This window comes from Petromyzon marinus, chromosome 69 (genome assembly GCF_048934315.1).
Source record: "Petromyzon marinus isolate PM22_M1 ecotype Great Lakes invasive population chromosome 69, UKy_Petmar_22M1.pri1.0, whole genome shotgun sequence".
Classification (NCBI taxonomy): domain Eukaryota; kingdom Metazoa; phylum Chordata; class Hyperoartia; order Petromyzontiformes; family Petromyzontidae; genus Petromyzon; species Petromyzon marinus.
This window is the reverse complement of record NC_133735.1, coordinates 4,809,862-4,822,994: the sequence shown is the minus strand read 5'-3', so window position 1 is coordinate 4,822,994 and position 13,133 is coordinate 4,809,862. Positions and strand designations below refer to the sequence as shown.

The 13,133-nt window shown below is 51.1% G+C and overlaps 1 protein-coding gene across 1 annotated transcript in view; it reads right to left on the bottom strand.

Moving 5' to 3' along the window:
• The window catches only part of LOC142906723 (protein fantom-like), a 37,933-nt gene that overhangs the window by 247 nt on the left and 24,553 nt on the right, over window positions 1-13,133 (bottom strand). Inside the window, exons 10-12 of the mRNA XM_076055107.1 lie at window positions 10,673-10,943; window positions 998-1,164; window positions 53-433 (exon numbers count right to left, since the gene is read on the bottom strand). Coding sequence (XP_075911222.1) covers window positions 53-433; window positions 998-1,164; window positions 10,673-10,943 — 819 coding nt within the window. The remainder of the gene's footprint in view (window positions 1-52; window positions 434-997; window positions 1,165-10,672; window positions 10,944-13,133) is intronic.

The following is a 13,133-nucleotide window of genomic DNA, read 5'->3' as shown; positions in this document are numbered from 1 at the left end:
AGCAGCACCGCGTCTCCCTCCTCCTCCTCCTCCTCCTCCTCCTCCGCCACACCGTCACCACCACCACCACCACCACCGCCACCACCGCCACAGTCGTCCAGCACGTACAGCGCCAGCGCCTCCCGCCGCAGGAACTGGTGCAGCCGCGTGCACGGCACGCCCAGCGGGTAGAGCGCCGCGTCGCCCGCGGCGGGAAGCGTGGCCGGCGCTCGCCCACCGGGGCCGTGGCCGTGGCCCGGTCGGGGAAGTCGTAGAAGCGGTAGGCCACGTACGGCGCCGGCGGGCCCCGCCGGACACGGCGGCCGGGCCGGGCCGGCCGGGCCCCGAGGCCGTCGCAGCCCAGCACGGCGATCTGCAGCTCGGACACGGAGGGGCCCGGCACGGTGGCCGCGGTGGCCGCGGTGGTGGTGGTGGTGGGAGCGCCGGTGCAGATCTGGGGTGGCGGTGGGGAGTGAGAGACATTCTCACTCACGGTCGCAACCTCACCCAATTACACCACACACCCAACACACCACACCCACCAACGAAACACCCACCACACACCCACCCACCAACCCACCAGGCACCACACCCACCCACCACCCACCCACCAACCCAACACCCACCACACCCACCACCCACCCACCCAACACCCACCACACCCACCCACCACCCACCCACCACCAACCCACCAGGCACCCACCCACCAACCCACCAGGCACCCACCACCCACCCACCAACCCAACACCCACCTGCCCACCACCCACCCACCCAACCACCAGGCACCCACCACAAACCCACCACCCACCCACCCACGAACCCACCAACCCACCACCCACCAACCCACCACCCACCAACCCACCACTCACCCACCAACCCACCCACCCACCAACCCACCACCCCACCCAGGAACCCACCACCCACCCACCAACCCACTCACCAACCCACCACCCACCACCCCACCCACCAACCCACCACCCACCAACCCCCTTCCCCACCCACCCACCACCCCACCCACCTGCCTTGCCTGCCACGTGTGGTCTAAGTGAGCGGCTCCCGGGCCCTGTTGCAGGCCGCCCAGGGCCTGTACCCGCTGTGCGTACAGCTGCAGGCAGGGCTCCACAGGCACGCGGAGACGCACCCAGAACTCCAGCGAGCCCAGAGGGAGCGCCTCGCCGTCCACGCCTGCTGTGCCAAGCAGTGCAGGGGGTGAGCGGGGGTCAGACTCGTGGGGTCAGACTCACTGGTGTGGTGAGACTCACTGGTGTGGTGAGACTCACTGGTGTGGTGAGACTCACTGGTGTGGTGAGACTCACTGGTGTGGTGAGACTCACTCGTGTGGTGAGACTCACTGGTGCGGTGAGACTCACTGGTGTGGTCAGACTCACTGGTGTGGTCAGACTCACTGGTGTGGTCAGACTCGTGTGGTCAGGCTGGTGTGGCCAGACTCACTGGTGTGGTCAGACTCACTCGTGTGGTCAGACTCACTCGTGTGGTCAGACTCACTGGTGTGGTGAGACTGGTGTGGTGAGCATCACTGGTGTGGTCAGACTCACTGGTGTGGTGAGACTGGTGTGGTCAGACTCACTCGTGTGGTGAGACTCACTGGTGTGGTGAGACTCACTGGTGTGGTGAGACTCACTCGTGTGGTGAGACTCACTCGTGTGGTGAGACTGGTGTGGTGAGACTCACTCGTGTGGTGAGACTCACTCGTGTGGTGAGACTGGTGTGGTGAGACTCACTCGTGTGGTCAGACTCACTGGTGGGGTCAGACTGGTGTGGTCAGACTCACTCGTGTGGGGAGACTCACTCGTGTGGTGAGACTCACTCGTGTGGCCAGACTCACTGGTGTGGTCAGACTCACTCGTGTGGTCAGACTGGTGTGGCCAGACTCACTGGTGTGGTCAGACTCACTGGTGTGGTGAGACTCGTGTGGCCAGACTCACTGGTGTGGTCAGACTCACTGGTGTAGTCAGCCTCGTGGGGTCAGACTCACTCGTGTGGTCAGACTCACTCGTGTGGTCAGACTCACTGGTGTGACCAGACTGGTGTGGTGAGTCTCACTGGTGTGGTCAGACTGGTGTGGTGAGACTCACTGGTGTGGTCAGACTGGTGTGGTGAGACTCACTGGTGTAGTCAGACTCACTGGTGTGGTGAGACTCACTGGTGTGGTGAGACTCACTGGTGTAGTCAGACTGGTGTGGTGAGCCTCACTGGTGTGGTCAGACTCACTGGTGTAGTCAGACTGGTGTGGTGAGACTCACTGGTGTGGTCAGACTCGTGTGGTGAGACTCACTGATGTAGTCAGACTCACTGGTGTGGTCAGACTCACTGGTGTGGTCAGACTTACTCGTGTGGTCTCTATGATGAGTCTATGGGTCTCTGCTGTGTGATGAGTCTATGGGTCTCTGCTGTGTGATGAGTCTATGGGTCTCTGCTGTGTGATGAGTCTATGGGTCTCTGCTGTGTGATGAGTCTATGGGTCTCTGCTGTGTGATGAGTCTATGGGTCTCTGTGTGAGTCTATGGCTCTCTATGATGAGTCTATGTGTCTCTGTGTGATGAGTCTATGGCTCTCTGCTGTGTGATGAGTCTATGTGTCTCTGTGTGAGTCTATGTGTCTCTGTATGATGACTGGCTCTCTGTGTGAGTCTGTGGGTCTCTATGATGAGTCTATGGCTCTCTGTGTGAGTCTGTGGGTCTCTGTGTGAGTCTATGGGTCTCTGTGAGAGTGGATCTGTGTGAGTCTGTGGGTCTCTGTGTGAGTCTGTAGGTCACTGTTTGAGTTTTTAGGTCTCTGTGTGAGTCTATGGCTCTCTGTGTGAGTCTATGGGTCTCTATGATGAGTCTATGGCTCTCTGTGTGAGTCTGTGGGTCTCTGTGTGAGTCTATGGGTCTCTGTGAGAGTGGATCTGTGTGAGTCTGTGGGTCTCTGTGTGAGTCTGTAGGTCACTGTTTGAGTTTTTAGGTCTCTGTGTGAGTCTATGGCTCTCTTTGTGAGTCTATGGGTCTCTATGATGAGTCTATGGCTCTCTGTGTGAGTCTGTGGGTCTCTGTGTGAGTCTATGGGTCTCTATGATGAGTCTATGGCTCTCTGTGTGAGTCTATGGGTCTCTGTGTGAGTCTATGGGTCTCTGTGTGAGTCTATGGGTCTCTGTGTGAGTCTATGGGTCTCTATGATGAGTCTATGGCTCTCTGTGTGAGTCTATGTGTCTCTGTGTGATGACTATGGGTCTCTATGATGAGTCTATGGCTCTCTGTGTGAGTCTGTGGGTCTCTATGATGAGTCTGGGTCTCTATGATGAGTCTATGTGTCTCTGTGTGAGTCTATGGCTCTCTGTGTGAGTCTGTGGCTCTCTGTGTGAGTCTGTGGGTCTCTATGATGAGTCTATGGGTCTCTCTCTATGATGAGTCTATGTGTCTCTATGATGAGTCTATGTGTCTCTATGATGAGTCTATGGCTCTATCTCTATGATGAGTCTATGGGTCTCTTTGATGAGTCTATGTGTCTCTATGATGAGTCTATGGGTCTCTATGATGAGTCTGTGTGTCTCTGTGTGAGTCTATGTGTCTCTGTGTGATGACTATGGGTCTCTATAATGAGTCTATGTGTCTCTGTGTGAGTCTATGGGTCTCTATGATGAGTCTATGGGTCTCTATGATGAGTCTATGGCTCTCTGTGTGAGTCTGTGGGTCTCTATGATGAGTCTATGGCTCTCTGTGTGATGACTATGGGTCTCTATGATGAGTCTGTGTGTCTCTGTGTGAGTCTGTGGGTCTCTATGATGAGTCTGTGTGTCTCTGTGTGAGTCTGTGGATCTCTATGATGAGTCTATGTGTCTCTGTGTGAGTCTATGTGTCTCTGTATGATGAGTCTATGGGTCTCTATGATGAGTCTATGGGTCTCTATGATGAGTCTATGGCTCTCTGTGTGAGTCTGTGTGTCTCTATGATGAGTCTGTGGGTCTCTATGATGAGTCTATAGGTCTCTATGATGAGTCTATGGGTCTCTATGATGAGTCTGTGTGTCTCTGTGTGAGTCTGTGGGTCTCTATGATGAGTCTGTGGGTCTCTATGATGAGTCTGTGTGTCTCTGTATGAGTCTGTGTGTCTCTATGATGAGTCTGTGTGTCTCTATGATGAGTCTATGGCTCTCTGTGTGAGTCTGTGGGTCTCTGTGTGAGTCTATGGGTCTCTGTGAGAGTGGATCTGTGTGAGTCTGTGGGTCTCTGTGTGAGTCTGTAGGTCACTGTTTGAGTTTTTAGGTCTCTGTGTGAGTCTATGGCTCTCTGTGTGAGTCTATGGGTCTCTATGATGAGTCTATGGCTCTCTGTGTGAGTCTGTGGGTCTCTGTGTGAGTCTATGGGTCTCTGTGAGAGTGGATCTGTGTGAGTCTGTGGGTCTCTGTGTGAGTCTGTAGGTCACTGTTTGAGTTTTTAGGTCTCTGTGTGAGTCTATGGCTCTCTTTGTGAGTCTATGGGTCTCTATGATGAGTCTATGGCTCTCTGTGTGAGTCTGTGGGTCTCTGTGTGAGTCTATGGGTCTCTATGATGAGTCTATGGCTCTCTGTGTGAGTCTATGGGTCTCTGTGTGAGTCTATGGGTCTCTGTGTGAGTCTATGGGTCTCTGTGTGAGTCTATGGGTCTCTGTGTGAGTCTATGGGTCTCTATGATGAGTCTATGGCTCTCTGTGTGAGTCTATGTGTCTCTGTGTGATGACTATGGGTCTCTATGATGAGTCTATGGCTCTCTGTGTGAGTCTGTGGGTCTCTATGATGAGTCTGGGTCTCTATGATGAGTCTATGTGTCTCTGTGTGAGTCTATGGCTCTCTGTGTGAGTCTGTGGCTCTCTGTGTGAGTCTGTGGGTCTCTATGATGAGTCTATGGGTCTCTCTCTATGATGAGTCTATGTGTCTCTATGATGAGTCTATGTGTCTCTATGATGAGTCTATGGCTCTCTCTCTATGATGAGTCTATGGGTCTCTTTGATGAGTCTATGTGTCTCTATGATGAGTCTATGGGTCTCTATGATGAGTCTGTGTGTCTCTGTGTGAGTCTATGTGTCTCTGTGTGATGACTATGGGTCTCTATAATGAGTCTATGTGTCTCTGTGTGAGTCTATGGGTCTCTATGATGAGTCTATGGGTCTCTATGATGAGTCTATGGCTCTCTGTGTGAGTCTGTGGGTCTCTATGATGAGTCTATGGCTCTCTGTGTGATGACTATGGGTCTCTATGATGAGTCTGTGTGTCTCTGTGTGAGTCTGTGGGTCTCTATGATGAGTCTGTGTGTCTCTGTGTGAGTCTGTGGATCTCTATGATGAGTCTATGTGTCTCTGTGTGAGTCTATGTGTCTCTGTATGATGAGTCTATGGGTCTCTATGATGAGTCTATGGGTCTCTATGATGAGTCTATGGCTCTCTGTGTGAGTCTGTGTGTCTCTATGATGAGTCTGTGGGTCTCTATGATGAGTCTATAGGTCTCTATGATGAGTCTATGGGTCTCTATGATGAGTCTGTGTGTCTCTGTGTGAGTCTGTGGGTCTCTATGATGAGTCTGTGGGTCTCTATGATGAGTCTGTGTGTCTCTGTATGAGTCTGTGTGTCTCTATGATGAGTCTGTGTGTCTCTATGATGAGTCTATGGCTCTCTGTGTGAGTCTGTGGGTCTCTGTGTCAGTCTATGGGTCTCTGTGAGAGTGGATCTGTGTGAGTCTGTGGGTCTCTGTGTGAGTCTGTAGGTCACTGTTTGAGTTTTTAGGTCTCTGTGTGAGTCTATGGCTCTCTGTGTGAGTCTATGGGTCTCTATGATGAGTCTATGGCTCTCTGTGTGAGTCTGTGGGTCTCTGTGTGAGTCTATGGGTCTCTGTGAGAGTGGATCTGTGTGAGTCTGTGGGTCTCTGTGTGAGTCTGTAGGTCACTGTTTGAGTTTTTAGGTCTCTGTGTGAGTCTATGGATCTCTGTGTGAATCTATGGGTCTCTATGATGAGTCTATGGCTCTCTGTGTGAGTCTGTGGGTCTCTGTGTGAGTCTATGGGTCTCTATGATGAGTCTATGGCTCTCTGTGTGAGTCTATGGGTCTCTGTGTGAGTCTATGGGTCTCTGTGTGAGTCTATGGGCCTCTGTGTGAGTCTATGGGTCTCTATGATGAGTCTATGGCTCTCTGTGTGAGTCTATGTGTCTCTGTGTGGTTACTATGGGTCTCTATGATGAGTCTATGGCTCTCTGTGTGAGTCTGTGGGTCTCTATGATGAGTCTGGGTCTCTATGATGAGTCTATGTGTCTCTGTGTGAGTCTATGGCTCTCTGTGTGAGTCTGTGGCTCTCTGTGTGAGTCTGTGGGTCTCTATGATGAGTCTATGGGTCTCTCTCTATGATGAGTCTATGTGTCTCTATGATGAGTCTATGTGTCTCTATGATGAGTCTATGGCTCTCTCTCTATGATGAGTCTATGGGTCTCTTTGATGAGTCTATGTGTCTCTATGATGAGTCTATGGGTCTCTATGATGAGTCTGTGTGTCTCTGTGTGAGTCTATGTGTCTCTGTGTGATGACTATGGGTCTCTATAATGAGTCTATGTGTCTCTGTGTGAGTCTATGGGTCTCTATGATGAGTCTATGGGTCTCTATGATGAGTCTATGGCTCTCTGTGTGAGTCTGTGTGTCTCTATGATGAGTCTATGGGTCTCTATGATGAGTCTATGGGTCTCTATGATGAGTCTATGGGTCTCTATGATGAGTCTGTGTGTCTCTGTGTGAGTCTGTGGGTCTCTATGATGAGTCTGTGGGTCTCTATGATGAGTCTGTGTGTCTCTGTATGAGTCTTTGTGTCTCTATGATGAGTCTGTGTGTCTCTATGATGAGTCTGTGTGTCTCTGTATGAGTCTGTGGGTCTCTATGATGAGTCTGTGTGTCTCTATGATGAGTCTATGGGTCTCTATGATGAGTCTGGGTCTCTATGATGAGTCTATGTGTCTCTGTGTGAGTCTGTGTGTCTCTATGATGAGTCTATGTGTCTCTGTGTGATGACTGTGGGTCTCTATGATGAGTCTGTGTGTCTCTGTGTGATGACTATGGGTCTCTATGATGAGTCTGTGTGTCTCTGTGTGAGTCTGTGTGTCTCTATGATGAGTCTATGGGTCTCTATGATGAGTCTATGGCTCTCTCTCTATGATGAGTCTATGGGTCTCTTTGATGAGTCTATGTGTCTCTATGATGAGTCTATGGGTCTCTATGATGAGTCTGTGTGTCTCTGTGTGAGTCTATGTGTCTCTGTGTGATGACTATGGGTCTCTATAATGAGTCTATGTGTCTCTGTGTGAGTCTATGGGTCTCTATGATGAGTCTATGGGTCTCTATGATGAGTCTATGGCTCTCTGTGTGAGTCTGTGGGTCTCTATGATGAGTCTATGGCTCTCTGTGTGATGACTATGGGTCTCTATGATGAGTCTGTGTGTCTCTGTGTGAGTCTGTGGGTCTCTATGATGAGTCTGTGTGTCTCTGTGTGAGTCTGTGGATCTCTATGATGAGTCTATGTGTCTCTGTGTGAGTCTATGTGTCTCTGTATGATGAGTCTATGGGTCTCTATGATGAGTCTATGGGTCTCTATGATGAGTCTATGGCTCTCTGTGTGAGTCTGTGTGTCTCTATGATGAGTCTATGGGTCTCTATGATGAGTCTATGGGTCTCTATGATGAGTCTATGGGTCTCTATGATGAGTCTGTGTGTCTCTGTGTGAGTCTGTGGGTCTCTATGATGAGTCTGTGGGTCTCTATGATGAGTCTGTGTGTCTCTGTATGAGTCTGTGTGTCTCTATGATGAGTCTGTGTGTCTCTATGATGAGTCTGTGTGTCTCTGTATGAGTCTGTGGGTCTCTATGATGAGTCTGTGTGTCTCTATGATGAGTCTATGGGTCTCTATGATGAGTCTGGGTCTCTATGATCAGTCTATGTGTCTCTGTGTGAGTCTGTGTGTCTCTATGATGAGTCTATGTGTCTCTGTGTGATGACTGTGGGTCTCTATGATGAGTCTGTGTGTCTCTGTGTGATGACTATGGGTCTCTATGATGAGTCTGTGTGTCTCTATGACGAGTCTGTGTGTCTCTATGATGAGTCTGTGTGTCTCTATGATGAGTCTGTGTGTCTCTGTGTGAGTCTGTGTGTCTCTATGATGAGTCTGTGTGTCTCTGTGTGAGTCTGTGGATCTCTATGATGAGTCTATGTGTCTCTGTGTGAGTCTATGTGTCTCTGTATGATGAGTCTATGGGTCTCTATGATGAGTCTATGGGTCTCTATGATGAGTCTATGGCTCTCTGTGTGAGTCTGTGTGTCTCTATGATGAGTCTATGGGTCTCTATGATGAGTCTATGGGTCTCTATGATGAGTCTATGGGTCTCTATGATGAGTCTGTGTGTCTCTGTGTGAGTGTGTGGGTCTCTATGATGAGTCTGTGGGTCTCTATGATGAGTCTGTGTGTCTCTGTATGAGTCTGTGTGTCTCTATGATGAGTCTGTGTGTCTCTATGATGAGTCTGTGTGTCTCTGTATGAGTCTGTGGGTCTCTATGATGAGTCTGTGTGTCTCTATGATGAGTCTATGGGTCTCTATGATGAGTCTGGGTCTCTATGATGAGTCTATGTGTCTCTGTGTGAGTCTGTGTGTCTCTATGATGAGTCTATGTGTCTCTGTGTGATGACTGTGGGTCTCTATGATGAGTCTGTGTGTCTCTGTGTGATGACTATGGGTCTCTATGATGAGTCTGTGTGTCTCTATGACGAGTCTGTGTGTCTCTATGATGAGTCTGTGTGTCTCTATGATGAGTCTGTGTGTCTCTATGATGAGTCTATGGGTCTCTATGATGAGTCTGTGTGTCTCTGTGTGATGACTATGGGTCTCTATGATGAGTCTATGGGTCTCTGTGTGATGAGTCTATGGGTCTCTATGATGAGTCTGTGTGTCTCTATGATGAGTCTATGTGTCTCTATGATGAGTCTGTGGGTCTCTATGATGAGTCTATGGATCTCTGTGTGATGAGTCTATGGGTCTCTATGATGAGTCTATGGATCTCTGTGTGAGTCTGTGGGTCTCTATGACGAGTCTGTGTGTCTCTGTGTGAGTCTATGTGTCTCTATGATGAGTCTGTGGGTCTCTATGATGAGTCTGTGTGTCTCTGTGTGAGTCTGTGTGTCTCTATGATGAGTCTGTGGGTCTCTATGATGAGTCTGTGTGTCTCTGTGTGAGTCTGTGGGTCTCTATGATGAGTCTGTGTGTCTCTATGATGAGTCTATGGGTCTCTATGATGAGTCTATGTGTCTCTGTGTGAGTCTGTGGCTCTCTGTGTGAGTCTATGGGTCTCTGCTGTGTGATGAGTCTATGGGTCTCTGCTGTGTGATGAGTCTGTGTGTCTCTATGATGAGTCTATGGGTCTCTATGATGAGTCTATGGCTCTCTATGATGAGTCTGTGTGTCTCTATGATGAGTCTGTGGGTCTCTCTATGATGAGTCTGTGTGTCTCTGTGTGAGTCTATGGCTCTCTGTGTGAGTCTGTGTGTCTCTATGATGACCATGGGTCTCTATGATGAGTCTGTGTGTCTCTGTGTGATGACTATGGGTCTCTATGACGAGTCTGTGTGTCTCTGTGTGAGTCTGTGGGTCTCTGTGTGAGTCTGTGTGTCTCTGTGTGAGTCTGTGTGTCTCTATGATGAGTCTATGGATCTCTATGATGAGTCTGTGGGTCTCTATGACGAGTCTATGGGTCTCTCTCTATGATGACCATGGGTCTCTATGATGAGTCTGTGTGTCTCTGTGTGAGTCTGTGGGTCTCTATGATGAGTCTGTGTGTCTCTATGATGAGTCTATGGGTCTCTATGATGAGTCTATGTGTCTCTGTGTGAGTCTGTGGCTCTCTGTGTGAGTCTATGGGTCTCTGCTGTGTGATGAGTCTATGGGTCTCTGCTGTGTGATGAGTCTGTGTGTCTCTATGATGAGTCTATGGGTCTCTATGATGAGTCTATGGCTCTCTATGATGAGTCTGTGTGTCTCTATGATGAGTCTGTGGGTCTCTCTATGATGAGTCTGTGTGTCTCTGTGTGAGTCTATGGCTCTCTGTGTGAGTCTGTGTGTCTCTATGATGACCATGGGTCTCTATGATGAGTCTGTGTGTCTCTGTGTGATGACTATGGGTCTCTATGACGAGTCTGTGTGTCTCTGTGTGAGTCTGTGGGTCTCTGTGTGAGTCTGTGTGTCTCTGTGTGAGTCTGTGTGTCTCTATGATGAGTCTATGGATCTCTATGATGAGTCTGTGGGTCTCTATGACGAGTCTATGGGTCTCTCTCTATGATGACCATGGGTCTCTATGACGAGTCTGTGTGTCTCTGTGTGAGTCTATGGGTCTCTATGACGAGTCTGTGTGTCTCTGTGTGAGTCTGTGTGTCTCTATGATGAGTCTGTGTGTCTCTATGATGAGTCTATGGCTCTCTGTGTGAGTCTGTGGGTCTCTGTGTGAGTCTATGGGTCTCTGTGAGGGTGGATCTGTGTGAGTCTGTGGGTCTCTGTGAGAGTGGATCTGTGTGAGTCTGTGTGTCTCTGTGTGATGACTATGGGTCTCTATGATGACCCTATGGGTCTCTATGACGAGTCTGTGTGTCTCTATGATGACCATGGGTCTCTATGACGAGTCTGTGTGTCTCTGTGTGAGTCTCACTGAGCAGGGTTGCTGTGCCGTAGCCCCGTGCGGCTCCTGTGAGCGCCGCGCCCAGCGGCAGGGTGCAAGCCGCCAGCGTGCGGTGGCGAGAGCCCTCCACCAAGTGCAGCCGCAGCGCCGCACCGCCGGCGCCGCCGACGCCGGCCCGGTGGTGGTGGTGGTGGTGGTGGCCGCGCAGCTCCTCCAGCAGAGCGGCGTCGGCGCCAGGGCTCACGCAGAAGCGTGCCGTGTCGCGGAACGCCGGCCGCAGGCCCTGCGCCACCCTGGTGCTCTACCACGTGCGGGGAGGGGGGGGTGAGAGTGTGGTGAGTGGGTGGGGTGACAGTGTGGTGAGTGGGTGGGGTGACAGTGTGGTGAGTGGGGTGTGGTGAGAGGGTGGGGTGACAGTGTGGTGAGTGGGTGGGGTGACAGTGTGGTGAGTGGGGTGTGGTGAGAGGGTGGGGTGAGTGGGGTGACAGTGTGGTGAGTGGGGTGACAGTGTGTTGAGTGTGGTGAGTGAGTGGGGTGACAGTGTGTTGAGTGAGTGACAGTGTGTTGAGTGAGTGGGGTGACAGTGTGTTGAGTGTGTTGAGTGAGTGAGTGACAGTGTGTTGAGTGAGTGACAGTGTGTTGAGTGAGTGACAGTGTGTTGAGTGAGTGGGGTGACAGTGTGTTGAGTGGGGTGACAGTGTGTTGAGTGGGTGACAGTGTGGTGAGTGGGGTGACAGTGTGTTGAGTGGGGTGACAGTGTGTTGAGTGAGTGGGGTGACAGTGTGTTGAGTGAGTGGGGTGACAGTGTGTTGAGTGGGGTGACAGTGTGTTGAGTGAGTGGGGTGACAGTGTGTTGAGTGGGGTGACAGTGTGTTGAGTGGGATGACAGTGTGTTGAGTGGGGTGACAGTGTGTTGAGTGAGTGAGGTGACAGTGTGTTGAGTGGGGTGACAGTGTGTTGAGTGGGGTGACAGTGTGTTGAGTGGGGTGACAGTGTGTTGAGTGGGGTGACAGTGTGTTGAGTGTGGTGAGTGAGTGGGGTGACAGTGTGTTGAGTGGGGTGACAGTGTGTTGAGTGAGTGACAGTGTGTTGAGTGGGGTGACAGTGTGTTGAGTGTGTTGAGTGAGTGACAGTGTGTTGAGTGAGTGACAGTGTGTTGAGTGAGTGGGGTGACAGTGTGTTGAGTGAGTGACAGTGTGTTGAGTGAGTGGGGTGACAGTGTGTTGAGTGGGGTGACAGTGTGTTGAGTGAGTGACAGTGTGTTGAGTGAGTGGGGTGACAGTGTGTTGAGTGTGTTGAGTGAGTGAGTGACAGTGTGTTGAGTGAGTGACAGTGTGTTGAGTGAGTGACAGTGTGTTGAGTGAGTGGGGTGACAGTGTGTTGAGTGGGGTGACAGTGTGTTGAGTGGGTGACAGTGTGGTGAGTGGGGTGACAGTGTGTTGAGTGGGGTGACAGTGTGTTGAGTGAGTGGGGTGACAGTGTGTTGAGTGAGTGGGGTGACAGTGTGTTGAGTGGGGTGACAGTGTGTTGAGTGAGTGGGGTGACAGTGTGTTGAGTGGGGTGACAGTGTGTTGAGTGGGATGACAGTGTGTTGAGTGGGGTGACAGTGTGTTGAGTGAGTGAGGTGACAGTGTGTTGAGTGGGGTGACAGTGTGTTGAGTGGGGTGACAGTGTGTTGAGTGGGGTGACAGTGTGTTGAGTGGGGTGACAGTGTGTTGAGTGTGGTGAGTGAGTGGGGTGACAGTGTGTTGAGTGGGGTGACAGTGTGTTGAGTGAGTGACAGTGTGTTGAGTGGGGTGACAGTGTGTTGAGTGTGTTGAGTGAGTGACAGTGTGTTGAGTGAGTGACAGTGTGTTGAGTGAGTGGGGTGACAGTGTGTTGAGTGGGGTGACAGTGTGTTGAGTGAGTGACAGTGTGTTGAGTGAGTGGGGTGACAGTGTGTTGAGTGAGTGACAGTGTGTTGAGTGGGGTGACAGTGTGTTGAGTGGGTGACAGTGTGTTGAGTGAGTGGGGTGACAGTGTGTTGAGTGAGTGAGTGACAGTGTGTTGAGTGAGTGACAGTGTGTTGAGTGGGGTGACAGTGTGTTGAGTGAGTGACAGTGTGTTGAGTGGGGTGACAGTGTGTTGAGTGAGTGACAGTGTGTTGAGTGGGGTGACAGTGTGTTGAGTGAGTGGGGTGACAGTGTGTTGAGTGAGTGACAGTGTGTTGAGTGAGTGACAGTGTGTTGAGTGAGTGGGGTGACAGTGTGTTGAGTGAGTGGGGTGACAGTGTGTTGAGTGAGTGACAGTGTGTTGAGTGGGTGACAGTGTGTTGAGTGAGTGGGGTGACAGTGTGTTGAGTGAGTGGGGTGACAGTGTGTTGAGTGGGTGACAGTGTGTTGAGTGGGGTGACAGTGTGTTGAGTGAGTGGGGTGACAGTGTGTTGAGTGGGGTGACAGTGTGTTGAGTGAGTGGGGTGACAGTGTGTTGAGTGGGGTGACAGTGTGTTGAG